The sequence below is a fragment of the Doryrhamphus excisus genome, linkage group LG1 (assembly GCF_037039965.1).
Source record: "Doryrhamphus excisus strain RoL-2023G ecotype Guam linkage group LG1, RoL_Dexc_Guam_v1.1, whole genome shotgun sequence".
NCBI classification, from domain to species: Eukaryota; Metazoa; Chordata; class Actinopteri; order Syngnathiformes; family Syngnathidae; genus Doryrhamphus; species Doryrhamphus excisus.
Genome location: NC_136357.1, coordinates 4,684,833 through 4,712,158, shown reverse-complemented (window position 1 = coordinate 4,712,158; position 27,326 = coordinate 4,684,833). Strand labels below are relative to the sequence as shown.

The window sequence follows — 27,326 nt, the reverse complement described above, 5'->3', positions numbered from 1 at the left end:
TTTAAATAATTAAAAGGAAAACGGTGAGTATTGAAAGCCAAACCAATATGCGTCTATGAAAAGTGCAGTTGCAAAAATACATGCATACAGAGCTGGAAATAACTATTTGAATATTTGGTAGTTCAAATAGATAAATTCTGACTATGACACCAAGATCACTGTGCTAAATTAAAAATATTTTTAAAACACGGTCATCACACACAAACATGACTGAAGCCAACACAGCAGAATCAGTGATGTTAGTAGAAAAACAACCTATTGCTTACCTTACGCTTTTGATGCCATTTTTGTTATTTTGGTTGCCAAAATAAAATGAAGCTTTTGTCTGGTGGCATAGAAAACTAAAAATATTAAGACTTGATATTTTCTAAGTTCTTGCTCCTCTAAGGTTGTATGAATTGGTCTGTATTGCTCAAGCCCACGTCACAGAATTGTCATGGGTTTCCAAGAGCAACGCGGAAGTAGCAACATGGATAGGAGACCACGGTGCGCCTGAATGTTTTTCAAGTGAAATAAATTCTATTCCTAAAAGAACATAAACGTCCACGTTATATCAACATAATTCCAGTTGAAAATATACGATTTGATTTTTAAAAAGGAATAAAACCAATCTAGAATTATTTCAATGTTAGTAATCAACACGTATTAATATATCGTATTTTTTTTACTCATATGTCAAATAAACTATAAGGAGTGAAAACAGTTTTGTAAAACTATGTAAAAGTGTGCAAAACATATTAGCCCACATACTGTAACTGGAAAAAACTACATTTTCTCGGCACCTCACACAGTGAAGGCCCCCTCGGTGGGGCGGTAGCAAAGCAGTTGTAGTCTTTTCTGGAAACGTTGGCATGGAGATGAACGTTAGTAAAAACTACAACACCCACGCGGCACTGCAACATACAGTGACTACACTCTGCTGCTTATCCGGGGGATGTCACACTGCTGCTATTTTCTCCTCTCCAGTTCCTCTCGCTTTCAGCGTACATTTGGAGTTGAGAGAAAGGGAGATTAAAGACACAAAACAAGCCGAAATGGCAGAGCTTGGTACGGGGAGCCTATCGTTGTGGGATCCTACTGTTAATTATCAGGAACACGAACTGAATGAGCGACTCAAGCGGCTTTACCCGGCCGTGAACGAAGAAGAGACCCCTTTACCTCGTTCCTGGAGCCCCAAGGATAAATACAGCTACATCGGGCTGTCACAGAACAACCTGAGGGTCCATTACAAAGGTTAGAGAATCCGGCCTAGGATGAAGTATTTGTGGTGGTAGCGTTCCTCTAACCTGACAAGAGTATCATAGCTCATATTTGTCACTAAAGTCTGCAATTGTGTTGACTGTCTGTAATAGCTGCCTTTCTGGTCTTAACCTTGCTTTGCTCACAAATTAGCAGACATTAGAGAACTCCCTCACCCTCGACAAGTCGCCCCATAACACTGACAATACCCATTCAGTAACACGGCTTATTGTTTTGTTGTTACAAAACATTGTATTTGAGGCACTGTGTAGTTTTAAGTCAACAATAGTGATTCACATCGAGATGTTGTGCTACTATTTTGTCAGCTAGCTAAGCTATAACTTATGCAAGCATGCTAGTTAGCTTGGTAGCTAACTATCATTTACTAACCTGTTTTTACTTGAGACTAAAAAACTAATAAACATTACATCGGGGAGTGTAGGACGACGGGACAAACAGGCCACAAGATGGATTCGAACCTTACGTGTTAACCTTTAACACGACAGCACTGAGTAGAAGGCACAATTTTTTTTTACGAACAAGCACTGAAAATCAAAGTATTTATTACTGGTTTCAATGACTGCGTGTTAGTTATTTAACCAACGATATTAGTCTAGTTTTCGCAGTGAGGACAACAGTGCGATGCCTCTTAACAAACAGGCAGTCAGCTCGTTTTCAGCAGCTGCTGCCAAGGTTGGAGGCCTCTGCGCATACATAAGGCCAAATGCACCGATCCTCTGGCCCATCTGATCGTCGTCCTTCGCCTAACAAGATAAACAAATTGTTTAATCAGTTCCGCACGCCGATGAGTAAATTGTCTGTTATGTAATTGTATAAAGATATCACGGCATCAATTCTGTCAAGCCTGGCTGGGATTCTGGCATTCTTTTCTGTTACTTTTTCTTTAGGTCAGTCAACACATGAGATTTAGCTCATGTTGTCATCACTTCAACCTATCATGGTAGGACACCAGTTTTACCCATTTAAGGCACATTCCTGCTAAATGTCTATTTATGAATAGCAACCAAAGCCTAATATGTGTTGAAAAACACTGTTATGCAGAGACATATCATGCATTACAATGTACTATTATTATATAAACAATACTTCTGATTGTTTTATTGTTGCATTCAATTCAACGGAGACCATGTTAATCAAAACATGCCATGTCATGGTTGGTTCTTAATGTGACTGAAAAGTGTTCAGGGAGAACACATTAATAGGCCACTTCTAGTTGCTCTAGCTCTTTCACTCTTGTGGTTTGAATGCTATTTTGACCAAAGTGCCAATTTTCTCCGTTTTAAGACAGATACCGGTGTAGAGAGAACTTTGAACTTTGTATCCAACAAAGCTAATTTATTAGATTTCCATGACAAATACTATATTGCTCGATAATTTATTTGTTTTAGAATCATTTTTCAAATTCAAAGCCAAATAGCATGCAATATCACTGGAGACATTCTTTTTATACAGAACACGGAGAATCTGTCAGAATACAATCCGTTTATCCTAAATGTATAGTTTTAAAAGACAAAAATCAGCCAACATAAAGCTGTAAATAAGACAAAACTATAAAGTGCAATGTACTTCTAAATTCTCGAAAAAAAAATCTGAATTTTTGTTTATTTGTTTAAAATGCTGCATGTCTCCCAAAGGCTTGGATGACTTTGGAAACCGTACTTGGTAGCGGTGTCCCCAATCCAATGTGTTTCATTTGCTAGTTCCTCTGTTTTCAAGGGCTTCAAATTTGGGCAATGTGACTGACTTTTTAATTTTTTATTTTTTTTTATACTTAGAAGTCAATGAACACCACCAAATGCTGAGTTTCTAGGGCCCTATGATTTCTGAGTTAACTAAATTTCCGAATTGTCCAGTAAATTTACTGTTAAATGCGGAAATTGAAAATGAGAATGAAACTACTATGTCATCATGCGGAGAAGGACTGCCATCACAAACATTAAACCGCCCCCTCATGGACTGAACATGTTGAAATAACGACCTAAAACACTGTAAAAATTTGTCGGGAACTCCTCTGAGGAGCGTGAATGGAAGCTAGCGGGGTTAGCATAGTTTAGTAGAGCATGCTAGTGCGGCTGTGTGTTCGCGCGACTTTAATGTAAGGAACGTTTTACAACAGTGGTCTCAAACTCAATTTCCTCGGGGCCACTGGAGCTCGGGTCTGGGCGAGGCTGGGCCGCATCAGGTTTAAAAAAAAAAAACCAAAAAAACGCATTTATTAAAAACAGAAAAATGAATAAACTTTGCTTTGGTTCCGATTTTCTACAAGAAAAGCTCTGATAAAACATTCCACTGTTCTCAAACATCTTCATTTTTATTTTTCTACACAAAACAAGATCAAGAATAAAGAAAATCAATCAATCACTAATAAATAAATATAATACTAATAATAATAAAACTGCATATAATAAAAAATTAAGAAAGCACATATAGATGGTGGGTAGACAAATTATTTTTTTCAGATTAAAATGAACAAAGCATTATTAGAGCCCTGTAGACATGACAAAACACGACTATAGTCACATTTATACTCTTTTTATTTACAACATATTGCGCAACTGCAGGGTCTTGAGACACATGCTAACTCGCAAACTAGAGAGCTAGCGACCTAAACGGTAGCCTCCAAGTTATTTCCTTTAAACTTAAAAAGCCAAAAACTTACCACTTCCACACGGATAGGGAGGATAACTATTAACAGTTATTTAACCTTTAACATGAACATTAATCAAACGTAATTTTGATCTGGGTACATGATACCATACAGCATCCATATCAAACTTGCGCGGGCCGCACTAACATTAAACTTTCATATCAAGGCGGGGGCCTCAAACTAGTGTCCTGCGGCCCACATTTGGCCCGCGGGCCGCGTGTTTGAGACCCCTGTTTTACACGATGAGAGGCAGGTTTATTCTTGCACCGAGCTCGTCTTAACCGTGAAAAGACATTCTAAACACAGCCTTCAAAATAAGAGCACTCTTTGCCACATCTCATCTCATTGTATAGACAAAATAAGGGTGTTGTCATACATTTTTTTTACATTAATAATGCATATGGAATTGCATTGGTGACTACATCTTCCTTAATCACAAGCATAGCATTTTTAGCAATGTGTGTGCAGAGGCTGAAATCCCTGAAAAGTCAGCCAAACTGCATCCATTTGTAATTTACTGGGGAAAATTGGCCAGTGATGTACTGCATTGATAAATATTTAATACATTATTTTTGCATTGAATTAATTGACATTTTAATCACTAAATCACATACTATATGATGGTAAGATACATTTAAGATGGGGCAAAAACAGAATAAAAAAAGGAGAGAACAGGAGAAAATGTAAACCAAAAAAAAAATCTAATGTAATTTGGGGGGGGGGGGGATAATCTATTTATATCATCATGTCAACATTACTGTATGTGTTTTCCGAGTCCCTTATTTTTGTATTTCAGTTAATTTGAACGTGAATAGAGTAAATAACACTTATTTTTAGAATAAACCGTGTAAGTTCCACAGCCACTCTACTAAACATCCTTTGCCACACTCCCTAGGTGAAGTAGGTCACAGTTTGACAATGCTGACAGAAAAATAGCAAATGCAAAGATCTGACATTAATGTTGAGGTTACCAAAGAGCAATGAGCATCCTCCAAACTGGCCAGTCCATAAAACAAAGTGCCACGGATAGAAGACAAAGCTTTTTGTTCAGTTATACAAGAACCTAATTACTCCTCAAAACAACCCCAACAGTCGACATTCCCACTGCACTGCACTGTCTTGTAGGACACATTGAACTAGATCATGAATCATGAAAATCACAAAAGACTGTACTGTACAACATTTTTCCAAGGTGCACACTATAAATAAGGTAACCTATGTTATGCTGGAGGAACATAAATATTCTTGGCTAGGGAACTACTTTTAGAAACGTTTGGAAACAAGCTAAATTATACCTCCCTCATTATATATTAGAGTCCTCAAAACCTGAATATGGTGCATCTATCACACAATATCCCTATCTATATTAATTACCTCGGTATGAGGTGCATTATTAAAAAAAAAACTTAAACTGTATTATGGAAAGCAGGAAGTGAACAAATGTAACAGTTACTGATTGTAAAAGTACCAGATGGAGGGGTAGGATTTAATAAGCTTTGCTTCTTCCTACTCCTTTTGGACATGTGGAACTGTGAACTGATTATGGGATGCATTCAATTGTAATCTGATGCATGTTCAAATGAAATTAAACCATTACCATTATGTATTAGCATTGTGTTGCATTATGTGTTATGGGTTTCGGGGCTGAAACCTGCTAAGGACATTCCTGGTATATTTTTTTTTAATTAAAAAAAATATATAATTCACGTCCACATTGTGCCAGGTTAGTAAATAGGCGCATCCAGGCGGGAACGTATCATCTGGTGAAAACAATGTAATACATACTGTAATACATACTGTAATACATACTGTAATACATACGTACTGTGGCACTCTTCTGCTTTCCAAGGCTTGTCTCACGATAAAGTAGAATTACATACAGAGACATCATCATTTTCAAAAAGTAGTAGTTCTCGTCGACATGGCAACAACCCCATCCATCTATTTTCTATGCCACTCAAACTCATTAGGGTCGCGGGGGTATGCTGGAGCCTATCCCAGCTGACTTGGGGCGAATACCTAACATGCATGTATTTGGAATGTGAATCACGTGATTAGCCGCACGGCTTATATACTGTATATATATTCTTCAAACATTTCCCCCACCATCAAATTAGGGGAGTAGCGAAAAACCATATTTGTTGGATTATTTCATAGTCTTTCTATTGATTTAATGTGTAAAAGGTGGCAGTTATCATATTATAACTGGCCAAAAGTGATCACAAAACAGTCATTGTTTGACTTGGCAATGCAGTTTATGTTGGTGTTTGTCAGAAATTGACCCCCACCATGGTTTGTTTTCAGGAGATAATCTAAAAATAGATGTTCCTGCACCTCATTCAACTGGCCAGTCGAAACACAAGCATATGTGTATGCAGATAGTGGCATTATTACTGTAATAATCATATAAGAGCGACTCCCGGCAATACAGAAAACATGTAAAGGTACACTGACCTTTGATCGCCGGCTACGTCAACGCTATGTAGCTATACATGTGGATTCATATAATGGAACTACTATGACCCGTTACGTACCCGTCAATCTCAGATGCACGAGCGCACTTTAGAAGCTGAATGGCCGTTACACAACACACTGCTGAATGGTGGTAGCCACTTTCTGCCATGACCTGGGGGGTTGCATAAGCAGCAATCTGAAAAAGAAATCACACATCGTAATGGCTTGTGTTCGAGTGTAATTGCCCTAGATATTAAACATTAGTGTTATGACCCTACTGTTCAGAATTCAGTGTTTAAAATGTATTGTTTTCACACAAACCAACTATTTACATTTTATTATGTTCCTCAGTTTTAAAAGATACCTGATTGATTTAATTTCAAATCCCATTTAATACCTTTAATACATTTTTCCAATTTGCTCAAGACGGTCTCTTGCTAGTATGATCGTGAGTGAGAAAGCTAATAAGCTAACAAGTTAACCCGTTTGCCTCAAATTGTTCATTCATTCATTTTCTACCGCTTATCCTCACGAGGGTCGCGGTCGCTCGAGCCTATCCCAGCTGTTTTCAGGCGAGAGGCGGGGTCCACCCTGGACTGGTGGCCAGCCAATCACAGGGCACATATAGACAAACAACCATTCACACTCACATTCATACCTATAGGCAATTTGGAGTCGCCAATTAACCTAGCATGTTTTTGGAATGTGGGAGGAAACCGGAGAACCCGGAGAAAACCCGCGGGGAGAACAAGGGTGGAATCAAACTCAGGTCTTGTAGCTGTTTGGCCTGCGCGCTAACCACTCGACGACTGTGCAGCCTGCGTCAAATCGATTTAATGTAAACTTAAAAAGCCAAAATTTACCACTTCCCCACGGAATGGGAGAAGAACCTTTTTTCACTCGAATATGCGGACTTCATGTCTTAACTCATTCAATATCCAAGACTTATTCAGTCCTTTTTTAAAATCTGAGCTCACACAGGATACACAAAATTCTCTGTTTCGATACGTTTGTGTTAAGGTTTGATGCTATTTTTTGATATAAAAAAGAAATTACCTTTTTTAAGTAAAATTTTATTGAAATTGTCAACCTTTTTGTCACCTATGCTGCACACATTTAGCACCATATCGGCTTAAGACCAAAAAAACACCACGTAATAATACGAATATCAAAACTCCAATAATGCTCCAAGTGGTGCATTATTCATGTATTAATTTCTGAATAAACACAATATAGTGAGGGAGATATATAATACGACTGCGACTTTTTCTTGCTTCTTTATTGTTTATTGTTTTTTAACATTAAAACATCTCATGACACAACAGATGTCCAAATCTAAGCGTCGTGTCACTGTACACCATATCCATTTCTTTTTTTCATGGCACCTTTTTTGTACTTCACTTGTAGGCCACGGGAAAAACCACAAGGATGCCGCATCAGTACGAGCCACACATCCAATCCCTGCTGCCTGTGGGATCTACTATTTTGAAGTCAAAATTGTCAGTAAAGGTCGAGATGGGTAAGCAAATACCTTTTTATGTATCGGCTTTAGTGCATATTCCCTACTAGTCGCATTAACAGATATTAACAAATATTGCATTATTACATATTATGCAACAATAAATATTTATGGTTTTGACTTAAATGAAAAAGGTTGTTTGTGCAGTTATATTATTTCATTGTAATTTTCTTAACATTTATGCTAAAATCTCATCATATTGAGTCATCTCATGAGTTAATAGCTAATGTTAGTCGCTAAACTTTGTCAAATCGCTATTATTAGCTGACTACAAACATAACTAATGTACATGCAAGTGTTTTTGATGCGGTGTGAATTGCTGTGTAGAAACAGGAAGAGGCCGGGCTATAATTAGAAAGTTCTCACCTCCTTTACAGTACCTATCCAAGGTAGCACCTTTTTAATTAAAAATACCTTTTCTTGCTTATACTGTCCCAGAGCTTCAAATAGGAATATTTTCAGCACACACAGTGAAAATTTACAGGTCCAAAACATTGATGGTTTATCATACTATATATTTACATGTTTATATAGAAATGCACCCATACCATTGATGATTAACATGTTCTCCTTTTGCAATGCAGCTACATGGGAATCGGCTTGTCTGCTCAGGGAGTCAACATGAACAGACTGCCTGGTGAGTAACTAGTGACTGATATTTGAAAATTGTGTTTGGTAGGTATACCTTGTTTGTTGTAAAATTGCTTCTGTTTTACACCATTGAAAAGTCTGTTTTTCCGCATTGTGTTTGAAATTTGTCATGAGACCTTGTGAGATAAAAATGAGAATTTCTCCCTTGGAGAAAAGCTGTCTCACAATAACAGGACAACCAGAAGCTAATCAGACTTTGAAGTTTGGCATCACTACTATGAATGATAATAAATGTAATATGGAAGTGGCAGATATTATTGGATCCACACCTTCTTCCAATGCAGTCCAACCTACCGTAGTCCACATTAGACGTTACCGATGCTGAAGAAAACCTAACGCTAAAATGCTAAAGCTACTTACCATTGAGAGACATCTTGAAGTAACCTCTTTTTCTTGAAAAACTTCAGACTCTCCAGTCTCTTCTTCCAGATCAGATTCAGGACCCAACAGATATGGCTGTATGTTAAAAGCCGTTAGCTGTTTATTATCAACTCATATACCATTAGCGACACAAACTGGAAGTGTTTCTATGCACGTGGGAGTGTGACCAACCACAGCGGGAACCAGAAAATACAAATAAATACAGCTGAATAGGTGCAGGTTCTGGAAGATCTATGAAGCTTGGTTATCACGTGTAGCTGCTCTATAGTCCACAACTCTATACAAATTGCTAAAACATGAGCATAATAGGTCCCCTAACATGTAGTTGTTAGCACTTGTATGCACACTTAATCACAAGGCGGTTGTATTTACGTTCGTTATATTTGGTGTGAAAGCGGCACAAACCCCTCCACAATGAAACCCAACCAGAGCTTGGGCACACTCCTCTGTCGCCTGGCAGCACCTCGACTTTCTGGCGAAACACACATGGGTGTTCAAGGTGTGGCCTAGGGGCCACAAAAATAAAATAAAACAAAACACTTGCATCTCTTTAACACTTGTCCCTAAACATAAATATGTGTCTAAGAAATATAAAACATAGATGAATATAATTGCTAGTAATTATACCTTGTATTTGTAAGGTTTGAGCAGGAACATTCTCTGCTTGGAGATATTTGGAGGAAAATGCATCCTGACAACAACATAATTATTTTCAGTACAAAAAGCTCACTCAATTGATTCTTCAGTGATGTTGTGATTGTGACGATTAAACGCTCCAGATAAACAGCGAGACTCAATGGGACCAATCATTTGTGCTGCTATTGTAATTGTCAGAGATAACTGTCTTAATGTTTGCTTGCATGAGCAGTGCCTGAGATGCTGGGCAATCACAATAGAGTCAAAATGGAGGACGGCAATAAAGTAAAATGCAGTTAATAAACATCTGCAGATTGTGATGTTGGATTGATTTGCAGATCCCGACCATATGCTAGTTAGGTCTCAATAAGTGACTGTGCCTGGATAAAGCAGTATAATTACAGAAAGTTGAATGAAATAGAAATAGTCATTACCTCTGGGTAAAGATTTTACTTTTTCCAACAACACAGTGATGAAATTAAAGAACAAAGATAATTAAAACTGCGAGCAGTGATGAGCGGGCTCGAGCACCCCGACGCGCTCGGGGGTACGCGCGGGTTGGGGGTACGCGCGGGTCGGGGGTACGCGCGGGTCGGGGGCGCACGCGGGACCGGACGGGCGCGTGCGTGACCGGACAGGCGCGCGGACACGCCGTAGGAAAAACCGCGGCGATCGGACAAGCGGTAAGGGAGTTACGGCATTTACAAATTTCCGCCAGGAGGGGGCGACACCGGTGGCGAGGCGGGTGTGCGGTCACATCCCGTCCGACGCCCCGAACCGCCGTAAAAAAATTCACGGTGATTGGACCGCGTGGTAGGTACTTGCGGTGGATATACTTTTCCACCAGTTGGTGGCGCTATACAGTCTATGTACACAGACAGTCATAGACCAGAGGGTACCCCGAACCACCAGAAAAAAATTCGAGCAGATCCGACCATGTTGGAGGAAGTTACGGCAGATATACATTTCCACCAGTTGGTGGCGCTATAGAGTGTATGTACACACACAGTCATAGAGCAGAGATTGACCCAACACACCAAAAAAAATTTCAAGACAATCTGACCATGAATCAGGAAGTTACGGCTATATACATTTCCACCAGTTGGTGGCGCTATAGAGTCTATATACACACACAGTCACAGACAGGAGGGTGACCCAACCCACCCAAAAAAATTAGGAGACGATCCAACCATGCATAAGGAAGTTACGGCAGATATACATTTCCACCAGTTGGTGGCGCTGTGTTTAGAACATGGCTTCTGGAGCATTAGGTGCGTCCTGTCATGATAGACGTCTCCACCAAAAATCATAGTGATACGTGCTACGGGTGGCGAGGGATAATGAATTGAAACTTCTAGGTGGCGCTAGTGTGTCAATTTAGATTGGTGTCACATGGGAGCACCACCAGGGCGCTCAGGCCTGGATTATGACCTTACGTGTAAGATTTCAGCAGCCTGTGACCTTCTGCGGGCAAAATAAGAGCCTTCGATGGTCAATGGCGAAGGCTGAGCATTCGGCGTGGCCACGCCCCCCACATGTGCTTTACACACATCATAGTCCATCAACTGACATCATCAGTCTGTCAGTCAAACTGTGTATTGACTTTGATGTACATTGCTTCAAGGCAAGGCCAGACACCAGGCAGGGCCAGATATGAAATGGTCAAAGTTTGGTGGCGTGCCACGCCCACATCCTATGGAGCGGCCCAAAATCCTTCGCAATTTAACGTGGGCCATCCGTCTAGTGTCCGTTGATGCAACAACGGACTCATTCGGTCAAACCCCCTAGGAGGAGTTCGTCAAGATACGACCCATACATCCGCCCCCAAATGGCCGCCGCCACCTAAAATGGCCGACTTCCTGTTGGTTTTAGAACATGGGTTATTGAGACTTTTTTGTGCGTCCTGTCACGAGTGATGTCTCCTCCGAAAATCATGCCGATACGTGCAACGGGAGGCGAGGGATAATTATTTTAAAACTTCTAGGTGGCGCTAGTGAGTCAATTTGGCTTGGTTTCATATGGGGGCCACACCAGGCCGCTCAGGCCTGGATTCTGACCCCCCCTATGAGTTTTCAAGCCCATGCGACCTTTTGCGGGCGAATGATGACCTTTTCTATGTAAATGGCGAGGCCTGAGCATTCGCCGCCAGGCCACGCCCACCACGTGCGCTTTTCCTGCATCATGGTCCATCAACAGGCTTCACCAGGCTGTCAGGCAGTGACCTTGTGACCCCGATGTTCATCTGATGAATCTCCTGGCAGAAAAGGCCTCATGTAGATGACACGCCTTTAGCCTGTCGCCAATAGGTGGCGCTGCGACGAAATCAGGAAGTGACCTACGGGGACCTTCGGGGCGGGGCCATGATCACATGTACCAAGTATGATGAAGATCTGACCACGTGGAGCCAAGTTATTCACGTCTACAGTTACGCTCAGCGTGCAAGGCCCGGACATATGAAAATGGGCAAAATTTGGGGGCGTGCCACGCCCACATCGTATGGAATATCCCAAAATCCTTCGCAATTTAACGTCGGCCATCCGTCTAGTGTCCGTTGATGCAACAACGGACTCATTTGGTCAAACCCCCTAGGAGGAGTTCGTCGAGATACGACCCCAACTTCTGGCACGAAAAAGGCCGCCGCCATCTAAAATGGCCAACTTCCTGTTCGTTTTCCAATATGGGTTCTTGAGACTTTTTGGTCCGTCCTGTCACGATAGACGTCTCCACCAAGTTTCGTGACGATAGGTGAAACTGGTGGCGGGGGCCAATTTTTTCAAAAATTAAAGGTGGCGCTAGAGAGTCAATTTTGGAACATTGTTTTCGGGACCCCCACCAGATCGAAATTTTCGCCAGACCTGACGCGCTTGCAAAATTTGGTGAGTTTTCGGGCATGTTAAGGCCCTCAAAATGGCCGTCCTTTCGTCAGAATAAAAAACGGAACGATTACAATAGGGCTTTCGCACTGGTCAGTGCTCGAGCCCTAACAATTAAACAGCAAAGATAACAGTCCAATACTCCTCGCTGAGCGAGGAGCGCAGCTTTCCAGGAGAACCACATTCAGTATTATACACAGAGCACCAGTATATACAGCATTGTTGTATGTTGTCCTTGAACCTAAATAAAACAAAAATCATGTTGTTTGATAACAGCAGAAAGGACACACACCAGCAAATACAAATAGACGGTGTAGACATTGAAAGGGTGAAAGAAAATACATTTCTGGGGATCACAGTAGATGAAAATATGAGCTGGAAACCTCATATTACAAATATACAACATAAGGTGGCCAGATATATTTCAGTATTGAACAAAGTAAACATTTGTTCTCAATCAGAAATCACTCCACACTCTTTATTGCTCTCCGCTTCTACCATATCTTACTTATTGTGTGGAAATATGGGCTAATAACTATAAAAGCAATCTTCACTCGCTAAATGTACTGCAAAAAAAGGTCAGTAAGGATAATTCATAATGCCGCCTACAGAGAGCATACTAACTCCTTATTTCTACAATCACAAATACTTCAACTTGCTGATATCTTAGTTAATTAATCTTTAAACAGCTAAAATAATGCATAAGGCTAAAAATAACCAATTAGCTAAAAATGTCATCCAATACTTCTCTACAAGAGAGGAGAAATATGATCTCAGGGAAGAACTACATTTGAAACACGTATATGCTAGGACTACGTTAAAAAGCCATAGCATTTCAGTATGTGGAATCAAACTATGGAATGGATTGGGTAAGACCCTCAAACAATGCACAACGATGAGCCAATTCAAGAAACAATACAAGCAGTTGATGTTTGCTAAATACAAGGATGAAGAGTCTTGAACCAGTCATGATGTGCTATATATATCACTATATTAACACTTACTATGGTACACATTATGTCATTGGATGGTCATATCACATCGTACGAGGTACGTTATTGGGAAAAAAAAAAAACCTTAAACTGTATTATGGAAAGCAGGAAGTGAACAAATGTAACAGTTACTGATTGTAAAAGTACCAGATGGAGGGGTAGGATTTAATAAGCTTTGCTTCTTCCTACTCCTTTTGGAGTAGGAACTGTGGAACTGTGAACTGATTATGTGATGCACTCAATAAAAATAAATAAAAATATAATAAATAACACCATTACCATATACCGTCATAAAATAAATTCCAATATTGTTTAAACTATAAACTCTTAAGTGCAATTCTCCTGTTTATGATACACTGTACTGCATGTTAAAACCGCCTGGAAAAGTGAGAGACTGTGGCGAGAAAAAAAAGCACCGTCTGCTAAATTCTTTCAAACTTTATTTAACAAGCTTACATACACACAACAGTATCTCAATGACAGATTTGCACACATACAAAGACATCTAAGAAGCTAAGCACACAGGATGAAGAGTAACGGCCATATAGTAGCCGAGAGCCTGATTACATCACAACCTCTGCTGCAACCAGTCACATTACCGAGCTTCCAGCCCCGTCTGGGGCCATTTGACCTGCTTATTGACCAGCTAAGATCTGTTTGTCGGTCGAGGTTTGTAGAATGCAGTGGACACAAGGGGGCCAGCCGGTTCATCTGACTCTTGATGCATATGCACACAAAGATGGTTCTTGATTACAATGTGTCATTGGGTGGAACGGCATGGAACAGTGTTGCACACATGAATGTTGTTTTCTGACCCTGTCCAAACATTTAGTCATAAATATTTTTGGTTGCTAGCATTCCAATGGACAGTAGCCCTGCTAGATAGATACTACTGATTGCTTTAAGTCTGAATGAGTACTGTTTGTGTTTGGCTGTTTACATGTGAGCCAAATTCAGTTCTGGATCCACAAACAGTACTTTTCTATCGCTTGTACTTCTCTTGTTCCCATATGTACACATGCCAGCAAGAGAGGTGCCGCCTGCATCTTTGCACGTGTTTCCCTTAATATAGTACAGTGTTCTCTACTGGTGACCTCTGTGTCTGATCCCGCTGTGGGAGACCTGCCCATTTCATTAGCATGTTGGAGCAGTGAGCCCGGCTTTAGAGGCAATATCCCTGTCAGCAGATTAATCTAATACCTCACCATACAGAGACCACGCCCACATGACACAAACACATACAAAGTGATGCAAAATGACTGCTATTGAGAAATAAGAATATACTTTATATTTAAAGATAATCCTATACACAGAGTGGTATGGTATATTCTTTCAGACATGCTTAACATTGGGGCGGCCAGGGTTCAATTCCACCCTCGGCCATCTCTGTGTGGAGTTTGCATGTTCTCCCCGTGCATGCGTGGGTTTTCTCCGGGTACTCCGGTTTCCTCCCACATTCCAAAAACATGCTAGGTTAATTGGGGTCCAAATTGTACTCCGTCTCTCACCCAAAGACAGCTGGGATAGGCTCCAGCAAGGAAAAGCGGTAGAAAATGAATGAATATTTCATTTTGTCAAATTAAATCAGTAAAAAGCCGAAAGAAACTTGCTTGCGACCGTTAGTAGGCTTTCCTGTCGATTTGTTAGTCTGAAAATCTCCCCAGACATGGAATTTAAACTTTAATTTCCTCCATGTCATATTGTATGCAGTGATCTATTTTCCCTGCAGGCCCATGCTAGCCTCCTAGCAAGCAGCTTGCCTGGCTGCATCTTCTGCCGGTGTCGGGTCTGGCCCAGCCTTCTGCTGGCCTGGCTGATACTGAAAGTGGTGTTGGGCCTGGCTTAGGCTAGAGTTGACCTGGCAGCTGCTGCTGCTAGTAGTGTTGAGCCTGGAGTTGGCATGATTGCTGTTTGTGCCGGGACTGTCTTAGCCTGGAGCTGGCCTGGCTACTGCTGTGTGTGTTTCAAGCATATATGGAACCATAATTATCTTTTATTTGCCAAGTATGTCCAACATGCATTGTGCATTGTGGGTGTCGCATTTGTTCACTTCCTGCTTTCCATAATACAGTTTAAGATTTTTTTTTTTAATAATGCACCTCGTACCGAAGTACAAGGTGATATGAGCATCCAATGACATAATGGGTACCATAGTAAGTGTCAATATAGTGATATATATAGCACATCATGACTGGTTCAAGACTCTTCATCCTTGTATTTAGCAAACATCAACTGCTTGTATTGTTTCTTGAATTGGCTCATCGTTGTGCATTGTTTGAGGGTCTTACTCAATCCATTCCATAGTTTGATTCCACATACTGAAATGCTATGGCTTTTTAACGTAGTCCTAGCATATACGTGTTTCAAATGTAGTTCTTCCCTGAGATCATATTTCTCCTCTCTTGTAGAGAAGTATTGGATGACATTTTTTAGGTAATTGGTTATTTTTAGCCTTATGCATTATTTTAGCTGTTTGAAGATGAACTATATCAGCAAGTTTAAGTATTTGTGATTTTAGAAATAAGGAGTTGGTATGTTCTCTGTAGGCGGCATTATGAATTATCCTTACTGACCTTTTTTGCAGTACATTTAACAAGTGAAGATTGCTTTAATAGTTATTAGCCCATATTTCCCCACAATAAGTAAGATGTGGTAGAACCAGAGAGCAATAGTGGAGTGAGTTGAGACATATATGGGTCAGGGCTGCACGGCGGTCGAGTGGTTAGCGTGCAGACCTCACAGCGAGGAGACCAGGGTTCAATTCCACCTTTTTTGCATGTTTGCATGTTCTGCATATTCTCCCCGTGTGGGTTTTCTCCGGGTACCCCGGTTTCCTCCCACATTCCAAAAACATGCTAGGTTAATTAGCGACTCCAAATTGTCCATAGGTATGAATGTGAGTGTGAATGGTTGTTTGTCTATATGTGCCCTGTGATTGGCTGGCCACCAGTCCAGGGTGTACCCTGCCTCTCGCCTGAAGACAGCTGGGATAGGCTCCAGCACCCCCGCGACCCTCATAAGGAAAAGCGGTAGAAAATGAATGAATGAATGAATATATTGGTCATTCTTCTGGTAGGAATACTAAAATGTGTCATAGCAAACAAACATGTAAGTGATTTTCTAACCAATTTGCATGTTAAAATAAAGTATAACTATAAAATATTAAATTTTGATATATTTCATGACAGTAGGCCACTGTTTACTGAAATCTCAATTACAGCATTTTGATTAAAATGCTCTAATTTATGTCCGTTTTTGATGTATGCTTTATTTGCACTTTGTATGAGTTTTAAAAAAATTATGTTGTCATTTACCAAAATGTTGACATAGAAAATGTGGATAATGTGTGATGCATTAACACAGACAGAGCAGTGATGTGCAAAATAATAGCAAAGTTTCATAATGAGGATATTATTTCATTAAAAATATTTCCATGTACACTGATGACCTCAGCCAGCGTCGTGCACTGCATCACAACCACAGAAAGCTCGTGGATTTCCATACGATAACCCTTCCTTCAAGGATATTTGTGTTTAAATGAACAGCCAACGATTCAAGTGAAAGTTGCAGCAATTTGAATTGACAACAGCATTTTTTTTCCCCCACAAGATTTGAAAGTACAAAGTAAAAGCTAATCCTAATCCTTGCCCTATTTTAGGATGGGACAAGCACTCATATGGTTACCATGGAGATGACGGCCATTCCTTCTGCTCCTCTGGGACTGGCCAACCATATGGACCAACCTTCACCACGGGTGACGTGATTGGCTGTTGCGTCAACCTCATCAACAACACATGCTTCTACACCAAAAATGGCATCAGTTTAGGTCAGTGGAAGTGGATGAACATGAATTACAAAATAATATTATGAAGTCCTGATTTATTTTTGTAAACTTTCTTAGAATCGTCATGCATATTCACAGAAATTTCTTTTTTTGCTTCAAAGGTGTGGCTTTCACAGACCTCCCGGTAAGTATCAGCATTTCCGATATGCCAGCCACACAACTATTTATTGGCATATTTGATATACAATGGATCCTTGCACATTACTGTTTCAGCATCCATTGCATTTGCTTTTACAACAAAACAATTATAATATATATTTCATCCAAAAGAACTCGAGTTAGCACCCATGCGACTCACTTGAGAACGAGGAATCTGAACCGGTATCGTTCAAATTCAAAAGATGCTCAACCCTATTTGCATGTATCAACGGTCTATTTAAATCAAGGTAAATGATAGCACACGTTTCTTTGGTTTTCTTTAATAGTAGCAGAACATTTGAAACCCGCTTTGGTTCAAGTGGGGTCGCGTTCAAAGACACCAAGTTATTTCACTTGAATTCATGATTTGAGTGTATTATTTGGGGGATTTTCCAAGCATACTTAAAAGCAGCGTAGTGTTTGAGTTGGAGATACATATATGCTGTTGGTTTTCACCCGCATAAAATAATTTAAATGCGTATAAATGATCAAGGAAAGGGATAAACGAATATTTAAGGTTACACTTATGTACCTTTATTGGAGACATGACTGTTCCCAAAGGCACAATGTGGCAGCGAAACAGCACACAGACACCATCTTCCTGTTCTTTCTACAATGCAATAGGATCTACGTTATTTCTTTTAGGATATTGATTCGGTAAGCGTACATTTTGGTTACAGTCAGATCTGTTATTATATCTTATCACATTCATACATACGGTTTATAATCTTTATAATCTGCAATAGCCATATTATAGTCATTTATGTATATCCCTGTATATATCCACACTGTATCATAGTCATAGCCTGTTATAGTTTGTACATATATCTGTCCAATTACAGCTCTATTCTACAGTATACCTCGGATATATCGGATTCAATTGTTCCCACTGGTTTTGTCCGATATAAGCGAAATCCGTTATATGCGTATACCGGAAAATGTCCGTTTTACGCATATATCGGATTTATATCCGGTATATGCGTAAATCGGATTTTATCCGTTATAAAAAGGCACTTCCTTGACTATGTTTCCAATGTACCTGGACTGGGCAATGAAAAGAGACGTAAGGTAATGAGAATTTAACTTTATTGGACTCTGAGCATAACAAATTGTTAATTAAGCTAGGCCCTGTTACGCCCGTCAGGCCTACGTTATTTCCAATAGTGAGGTTAAGATCTCATTCACTGCTGTGCTAGTATTATTGACGTCACTCACTTTTATATTTGTCCTAAATCTGGAGCCAGGAGAAAGACACGATGCGGCCATCCGATATATGCGAGGGAAATTGGAACGGGACTGGAGATTTTGTCCGAAATAGGCGAAATCCGTTATAAAAAATCTGATATATGCAATGAATTTTTTATTGGAAATGCATTACAGAAAATCGGTTCTTTTTTATCTGTCCGTTGTGAGCGAATTTCCGATATATCCGAGGTTTACTGTATTTCTACATTTACTTACTAATAAGGTATTTATAAATTTGCACTTCTGGTTGGATGCTAACTGCATTTTGTTGCCCTGTACCAGTGACATGAGCAATAACAATAAAGTTGAATCTAATCTAATCTAATCTTGTAGAATGTATTAATGACAGTAACCAAGGTTCCACTGTATTGTACATTGTATATTTCTTCCATAACACCCAATTTCGATGAAACTCAAACAACCTTCTGATTGTTCTACCAGCCCAACTTGTACCCCACCGTGGGGCTTCAAACACCGGGTGAGATTGTAGATGCAAACTTTGGACAGCAGCCATTTGTCTTTGACATTGAGGACTACATGAGTGAATGGCGAGCGAAGATCCATGGTATGATCGCTCGCTTTCCCATCGGAGAAAGGCTGGGTGATTGGCAAGCTGTCCTGCAAAAGTAAGTTTACATTATGTAAATATGAGGTCAGAGTTAGTTTAATATACGTATTTAGCTATGGGTCCAAGTTCCATTCAAAAGTGATTTTTTTTTCCTCCAGTATGGTATCCAGTTACCTAGTCCACCATGGATACTATGCCACTGCTACAACCTTTGCAAGAGCCACAGAGACGATGATACAAGAAGACCAGACATCTATAAAGAACAGACAGAGTATGTGAATGAAGCACACTCAAATTCATTTATTTGGCGCAAACTGTGTAGTGTAGTGGTCTACATTTACACTTAAAGGCGACCTATTATACTCTTTTTTTGACCCTTTTTATTAGGGGTGTGTATTGGCAACAATCTGGCGATATTACGATACTAGGCTCACAATACGATATATAACGATACTGTTAACAAGGCGATATTTTTGTTGTTTTTCTTGTAGTTAGATCTTGTAGATCATTTCCTGGAAAAACTGAATTACACCAGCAATTTGCACTTACTAAACACATTTTTATTCGATTATAACAGTATGTTATGCTGTATCACAAACTTAAAAGTGTAGCATAATTTAAAAAAAAAACATAAAAACCATTCCTTCATTTTCTACTGCTTTTTCCTCACGAGGGTCGCGGGGGTGCTGGAGCCTATCCCAGCTGTCTTTGGACTGGTCGCCAGCCAATCACAGGGCACATATAGACAAACAACCATTCACACTCACATTCATACCTATGGACAATTTGGAGTCGCCAATTAACCTAGCATGTTTTTGGAATCTGGGAGGAAACCGGAGTACCCGGAGAAAACCCACGCATGCACGGGGAGAACATGCAAACTCCACACAGAAATGGCCGAGGGTGGAATTGAACATATAAACCAAATAAATTAAATTATGTGTCAAGATCCTGCTCAAATGTTCCCATTCTATTAGCTGTGAAAAAATGCAGAGTATACAGTCCCTGACTTATCCACCATCAGAACAGTATTTTTGTGGAACAAAGTAACTAACATCAGTAAAAAGTCCTTTTAGGATGCTTGAAATAACCATTATTTAACAAAATAGTGATATCAATTTGAAAAACAATATCACAGTACTACTTTTGTAGTATACAAAAGGACCTTGGCATTGCTTGCTAGCGGCAGGTCCTCATGGTGTCTCGCTAAGTGGACTCGCAGATTTGTCGTGTTTCCCCAATACTTTATTCAGGAAACACGACACATTTTACAAACGGCATGGGTTTTGTCCATTTCTGCACACCCTACTTTTGTGTAGAAATCCAAAATGTGTCCGCACTTCAGTACCTTGTACGCCGCTGTTATGTGCTGGCATTCCGCCATGTTGAACTGTGTTTATGTGTGAGGACGTTTCACTTGTCAATCTCGTTCAACGTCCTTGCCTAATTGACTACGTAAGTGCTGCCACCTAACCATCGGAGGTTTCAATTCAAATCAGAAATGAACCTTTGCCGTGTCTGCACTTGCATAAATACCATATACAGTCTATGATAAATGCCTAAAAATATCCATATCATACTTTTTAATATCGAAACAGTATTGTGGAACGAAGTATTGCGATTTATCGCCGAAACAATATTTTGTTACACCCCTACTTTGTATTGAGTATTGAGACTCCAATAGAGAAGCTACAGACAATAACCTGCACTGAAAACATTCTATTGGAAATAACATCGAGTTATGTTTTGCCCAACAGGAATACAGAAACTGGTGCTGGAAGGACGTGTGGGCGAAGCCATCGACGCCACTCAGCAACTTTATCCTGGCCTGTTAGAACACAACCCAAACCTTCTATTTATGTTGAAGTAAGTTTAAAGCAACACAACTACAGATGAATGAAATGCTATCAGTGTTACCACTAGCATGGATAATAATATAATATACTGTACATGTTGTTATACATATACAGACATGGAAAAAATTTATCTAAACTATTATCATAAAACTGTTATGCTCTGTCTTGTAGGTGTCGTCAGTTTGTGGAAATGGTGAACGGTACAGACAGCGAGGTCCGCTGCTTGACCATCCGCTCTCCCAAGTCCCAGAGCAGTTACCCTGGCTCACCCAATCTTAGCCCTCGTCAGGGAGCTGGAAATTCACACTCACACACTGGAGGTACGCCTGCTTATATAAACTTTACAAGCATTCAGCTGCATCCCAATACATGTGTAATATTGTGTAATTTGTAATTTGATTTCAGTTTCAATTGAATTCTGACCAATATGCACATTTAAGGCTCAGGTTGTTTTTGTTTTGATTGGTACAGTATTTTACTATTCATTCATTTTCTACCGCTTATCCTCACGAGGGTCGCAGGGGGGTGCTGGAGCCTATCCCAGCTGTCTTCGAGCGAGAGGCGGGGTACTGGACTGGTCGCCATCCACTCAATCACAGTGCACATATAGACAAACAACCATTCACACTCACATTCATACCTATGGACAATTTGGAGTCGCCAATTAACCTAGCATGTTTTTGGAATGTGGGAGGAAACCGGAGTACCCGGAGAACATGCTAACTCCACACAGAGATGGCCAAGGGTGGGATTGTACTCGGGTCTCCTAGCTGTGAGGTCTGCGCGCTAACCACTCAACCACAGTGCAGCCCGTATTTTACTATATTGAACTGTTTTTGATGTTTGTAACTGTTTATAATATTGTGATTCACATTTTGCAGCTTAACTCTATCATGGTTTAAATGAATCAAATCATGCTGTTTCATGGTTAAATACATATGCACATTTAAGCAATTTGTATATATAAAGCATGAATCAGTGAATACGCCGTTTAGAAGACAATTCCAATTTTGAATGGGGTATTCCACATTGGTGTAACGGTAATGGTTTTATTTCATTTGAACATGCATCAGATTACAATTGAATGCATCACATAATCAGTTCACAGTTCCACATGTCCAAAAGGAGTAGGAAGAAGCAAAGCTTATTAATTCCTACCCCTCCATCTGGTACTTTTACAATCAGTAACTGTTACATTTGTTCACTTCCTGCTTTCATAATATAGTTTTTTTTTTTTTTTCACGTACCAAAGTACGACAAAAGTAATTGTTAGTTGGGTGTTTTTTTTCCCATTGCCCCTGAACATTTGCCAGGTTACATTCTTAGAATGTATGAGAATGTATGAAATCATATAGAAACATTCTGTTTTTAAAATATTCAGTTTTTGAATCGTATCTTAATACGTATATTTTGATGGAAAAATCGCTTACCACAAAGAGATTTACATCCCTTCTCACAAATAGAGAGACTCCTGGTGTTTTTAGCTGTATTTTTGTATTGTATTTAAGCATTTTGTGAAAAAGCTGTAAGTTTCTACTTTTTTTTTAATTGTGGGTCTCTGATTTTTTTTCATGTCTTTTGTACTTTTTGCCAGCATGGCTGTGGAAAGGGCCTTAAGTTTGTATTTCATTATTGTTAAACCAACCACAAAGACGAATCCATGCGTTTTTCTCTGTACCAAGGTGTAGACAGCCCAACCTGCAGTAATGGGGTGACTCCCACCAAAAAATCCAAGAGCCACAGCAGCGTTATTAGCAGCATCGTCAAATACCCCAGCACGTCCTCCTCAGCCTCCTCGTCCACCTCCTCCTCACCTTCATCCATCAACTACTCAGAATCTAATTCCTCCGACTCCACCAAGAGCCAGCCACACAGCGCCAATAGCAACCAAGAAACCAGGTAGGGAGGATGCCAAGTAAAAAAAAGTCAAAAAGTTTTTTTTTTTGCCATGATTACATGGCTGTTTGTGCGTGTGTAGTGACAGTGAGATGGAAATAGAAGCAGAACACTACACCAATGGAGTTGTTGAGGTGCCGTCTGCTCGGATCATGAATGGCACATATAAACACGAAGAGATCCTTCAGCCAGATGACAACAGCATTGGCAATGGTGTCACAGGTACGCAAATCCATGCAGATATGCGGTATGCTTAAAATAATTGGCACATTTTTTTCATTTGTTCATTTGGATGTTTATCATCCGACAAGATTCTTGCTTAATACGTGCATTTGTGTTTTCACATGCGTGTCTGGGCGCCAGAGGATGAGGGTTATAGAAATAGTAGACAACTTTGCGGAGGGAACCAGGCGGCCACAGAGAGGATGATACAGTTTGGACGGGAGCTGCAGGCACTAAACGAAAAGCTGTGTCGCGATTACGGCAAGAACACAACACACAAGAAAATGTTGCAGGTATGCACTCGCACACAAGCACACAACTCTGCTTCCACAAACTACATTACTATACTACTACTTGTATTGGTGTATTAAATTCATTCCTTCATGAGGGGTGCTGGAGCCTATCCCAGCTGTCTTCCGGCGAGAGGAACATCACAGCACATATAGACAAACAACCATTCACACTCACATTCATACCTATGGACAATTTGGAGTCGCTAATTAACCTAGCATGTTTTTGGAATGTGGGAGTAAACCGGAGAAAACCCACGCATGCACGGGGAGAACATGCAAACTCCACACAGAGATAACCGATGGTGGAATTGAACTCGGGTCTCCTAACTGTGAGGTCTGCGTGCTAACCACCCATCCGCCGTGCAGCTGTATTCAATTCATTCATTCATTCGTTCATTTTCTACCGCTTTTTCCTCACAAGGGTCGCGCGGGTGCTGGAGCCTATCCCAGCTGTTTTCAGGCGAGAGGCGGGGTACACCCTGGCCAGCCAATCACAGGGCACATATAGACAAACAACCATTCACACTCACATTCATTCCTATGGACAATTTGGAGTCGCCAATTAACCTAGCATGATTTTGGAATGTGGAAGGAAACCGGAGAAAACCCACGTATGCACAGGGAGAACCGATGGTGGAATTGAACTGTGAGGCCTGCGTACTAACCACTCGTGCAGCTGTATTCAATTCAAATATTTTATAATACAGAAAAGAGTGATGTTTATTCGAGGGTCATAGTCTCTGCTTGGTAATGAAGACACTGCAATGTTGTTGATGTTGTGTGTGTGTCTGTGCAGGACGCATTCAGTCTGCTAGCGTACTCGGATCCGTGGAACTGCCCTGTGGGCCAGCAGTTAGACCCCACACAGAGAGAGTCACTCTGCTCCGCACTCAACAGCGCCATACTGGGTAAAGAAAAGCACTCGCTGATTATGAATGTGTTGTGTACAATCAAAACGATGTCTGTGTGTGTGTGTGTGCGAAGTGGCGGCACTGGAAGAAATAAGCCCAAAATAGTGTTGGCCTATTTATGTTACTTTTATTATCACATCTAAATGAGAAAACCATTAGAAAGTACTGTAATAAGGACAATTGGAAGAAAAAAAAATAAGAAATCGATGTACCAATACCGAAAGAGATCATTTGTCCCCAGACCATCGATTATATAACACTGATAGAAAGTCCCTGTTGTGGAAACCATCATTATACAACATGTGTACATAGTTCAATTTTGACATAGATCCATTCTGCCTTTTGTGTTTTATCATGTTCAGAGTCCCAAAATCTGCCCAAGCAGCCTCCTCTGGTGTTAGCGCTGGGTCAGGCTACCGAGTGTGTACAGCTTATGGCTCGGGTTCGATCTGGTTCCTGCTCCTTTGCCAGAGTAGACAACTTTTTGCTCTAGCCCCTGTGTTGGTAAGTATGTACTAGAAAGAACAGAAATTGAAAATAAAACTGAAACAAAAATTAATCAAAAATACTGTATATATTGGTACTTGCTGATAGTTTTAATACCCATACATTTAATATTCCATTTATTTAATCCAGCACTTCCTGAGGTGTTTGTTTTTTTTTACCAGCAGCTCTGGTGTGTTGTCTGTGGTGTCATGGTTTGAACATTTGTAGCCGCGTATACATGGACCCAAATATTCCAATTGTATTCGGTTTATTTGCTGAAACGGAAAGAATTTAACCTTTGTATACACCTCATTCCGAAAGAAAAGTGCCAATCCGAATGAATATATAATCGGATTCACATGGGTGGAATATTCCTTTCACCAATCCGATTGAAGTAGCTTGTACCCACTCAAACGGAAAGTTAGCAAAAAGTTGCTCTTTTTCGTAGTGCTTTTCTTCTTCTGTTGTTGTTGTTTATTGGCGGTTGGCAAGCAGTCCAATTTTTTATTAAAAAAAGAAAATATATATCAATATAAAACATGTCCCGAGTTTAATTGTAAAATATTAGCAAGATTGAATTTTATCATTTCCTGTTTACATTTATCGCGAGTGCGTTCTTTCAGCGCATGCTCGGATATGACGTAACACGCAGCTCGAGACGTTCTTTCTGTGTAAAAAAATGGAGGCGAGAACTCGGCACTGGACTGTTGCGAAAAGTTTTTTTGATACAAACTAAATTATTTCACGACTGAACGGACGAAAAACTCGCAACACGGAGTTATTCCAACAAGTGGAAGAAAAACTCGGGGAAGCCGGTATCACGTGATGTTGATGTTTAACGCTTTACTGCGCATGCCCTATTGACTATACTGTTTGTTTATAGCGGCGCATGTAAACAAGAGATTGGAATATTTCTTTCCATGTATACCATTGTTTACGGAAAGAGGGAAAACTCGTCATGTAAACTCATATTCATAATAATAACCCTAAACTAAAGTAACTAAAGACACAGGAAAATAATGGAATAATTTCCAATGAACCCATCAGTAGCCTGATCTTAAATCAGCAAGTCGCCTTTCATTGTGAAACAAATGTTATATCAAATTGCTACTCTTGAAACCAATGTTTGTGTCTCCACAGGTTTATATTACGGTTGCACTGAAAGAGGGCAAGTCCAGCAGGTAGTTGTCATAGCGACGGAGAAGAAAGCATGCGTGTGATTGGTGTGTTTGGTTGACTATCAGAAGCGGAGCCAGTGGCCCAGACAAAAAGAGCAGAGAGTAGAAAAGAAAGCTTCCTTTTTAATTTAGTATTATCAAATAAACGTGTGACACTATTTAAAGAATATTAATTCAATTTTCTGTTTATCTAGACATTTTATTTCTTTTTTTTTGTCAGTTTGTTGTGCTCATTTCCACATTTCCGACAAACATTCAGTCATGATCCCCCTTTTTTTTTTTTTTCATGGGTGGATTTTGGCTCCTAAATAAATATTTCACTTTTGATGTTCACCATATCCTGCATCACGATGTTCACAGCTAGTTACCATGGTGATTATCACACCTGTAGGTCACCCTTAATAAGATACGAGTCCCTGAAATGTACACTTGGAAGTGTATCCATGTTGTTTTCACAATTTAAATCAGAAGCAGAGTACAGCACAATGCTAGCCCGTTGTGGTCAACGCCTTTACGTTTCTTTCAGAAATAAGCTACATTCGCTACTCATTTATGCAAATCGACATTGTTACTTACAGTAACTCTTTTTAATAATATATTGCGTCTGTATTCTTCACCGCAGACCTCACAGCTAGGAGACCAGGGTTCAATTCCCACCCTCGGCCATCTCTGTGTGGAGTTTGCATGTTCTCCCCGTGCACGCGTGGGTTTTCTCCGGGTACTCCGGTTTCCTCCCACATTCCAAAAACATGCTAGGTTAATTGGCGACTCCAAATTGTCCATAGGTATGAATGTGAGTGTGAATGGTTGTTTGTCTATATGTGCCCTGTGATTGGCTGGCGACCAGTCCAGGGTGTACCCTGCCTCTCGCCCGAAGACAGCTGGGATAGGCTCCAGCACCCCCGCGACCCTCGTGAGGAAAAAGCGGTAGAAAATGAATGAATGAATGTATTCTTCACCTGCATCCAGTCTATTCTATTGTATTTACCATTCTATGTAAGGTAAATACAAACTATAGGGATTCATGTGTGAGACTACTACAAAGGGAATTATTCATATCAATATATAATGTCCTAATTAGCCCTAAACTTGTAATTCTGTTACATAACTGGATGATTTAGAAGATAATTTGCTCATCTGGAAGCAAGTTTCCATCTGAATTGTACAAGTGGTCCTCGAGTTACGTTCAGGTTCTGTTCCTGGGCCGAGATATAAGTCGTGTTTTGGTGCAAATCAGATCTTGTACCTTCAGGACCTACATATTTTTGATCTGCTT

General features: G+C 40.2%; 1 protein-coding gene across 1 annotated transcript; it reads left to right on the top strand.

Moving 5' to 3' along the window:
- The first annotated feature begins 945 nt into the window (after nt 1-945).
- ranbp10 (RAN binding protein 10) lies at nt 946-26,684 on the top strand. The gene is made up of 15 exons (XM_058075465.2): nt 946-1,233; nt 7,769-7,880; nt 8,465-8,517; nt 17,072-17,239; nt 17,359-17,381; nt 19,082-19,266; nt 19,367-19,479; nt 20,966-21,074; nt 21,236-21,384; nt 22,747-22,963; nt 23,043-23,182; nt 23,324-23,475; nt 24,272-24,383; nt 24,749-24,890; nt 26,013-26,684. The coding sequence occupies exons 1-14, from the start codon at nt 1,035-1,037 to the stop codon at nt 24,877-24,879; spliced, it is 1,863 nt and encodes a 620-aa protein (XP_057931448.2). The 5' UTR covers nt 946-1,034; the 3' UTR covers nt 24,880-24,890; nt 26,013-26,684.
- Nucleotides 26,685-27,326: the final 642 nt, after the last annotated feature.

What these genes read in the sequence shown, in the direction of transcription:
- ranbp10 (XM_058075465.2), top strand. Translation starts at nt 1,035, where the DNA reads ATGGCAGAGCTTGGTACGGGGAGCCTATCGTTGTGGGATCCTACTGTT. An exon ending in TGGCAAGCTGTCCTGCAAAA is followed by an intron (nt 19,267 to 19,366) that starts GTAAGTTTACAT and finishes TTTTTCCTCCAG; the next exon opens with TATGGTATCCAGTTACCTAG. An exon ending in ACTCAACAGCGCCATACTGG is followed by an intron (nt 24,384 to 24,748) that starts GTAAAGAAAAGC and finishes TATCATGTTCAG; the next exon opens with AGTCCCAAAATCTGCCCAAG.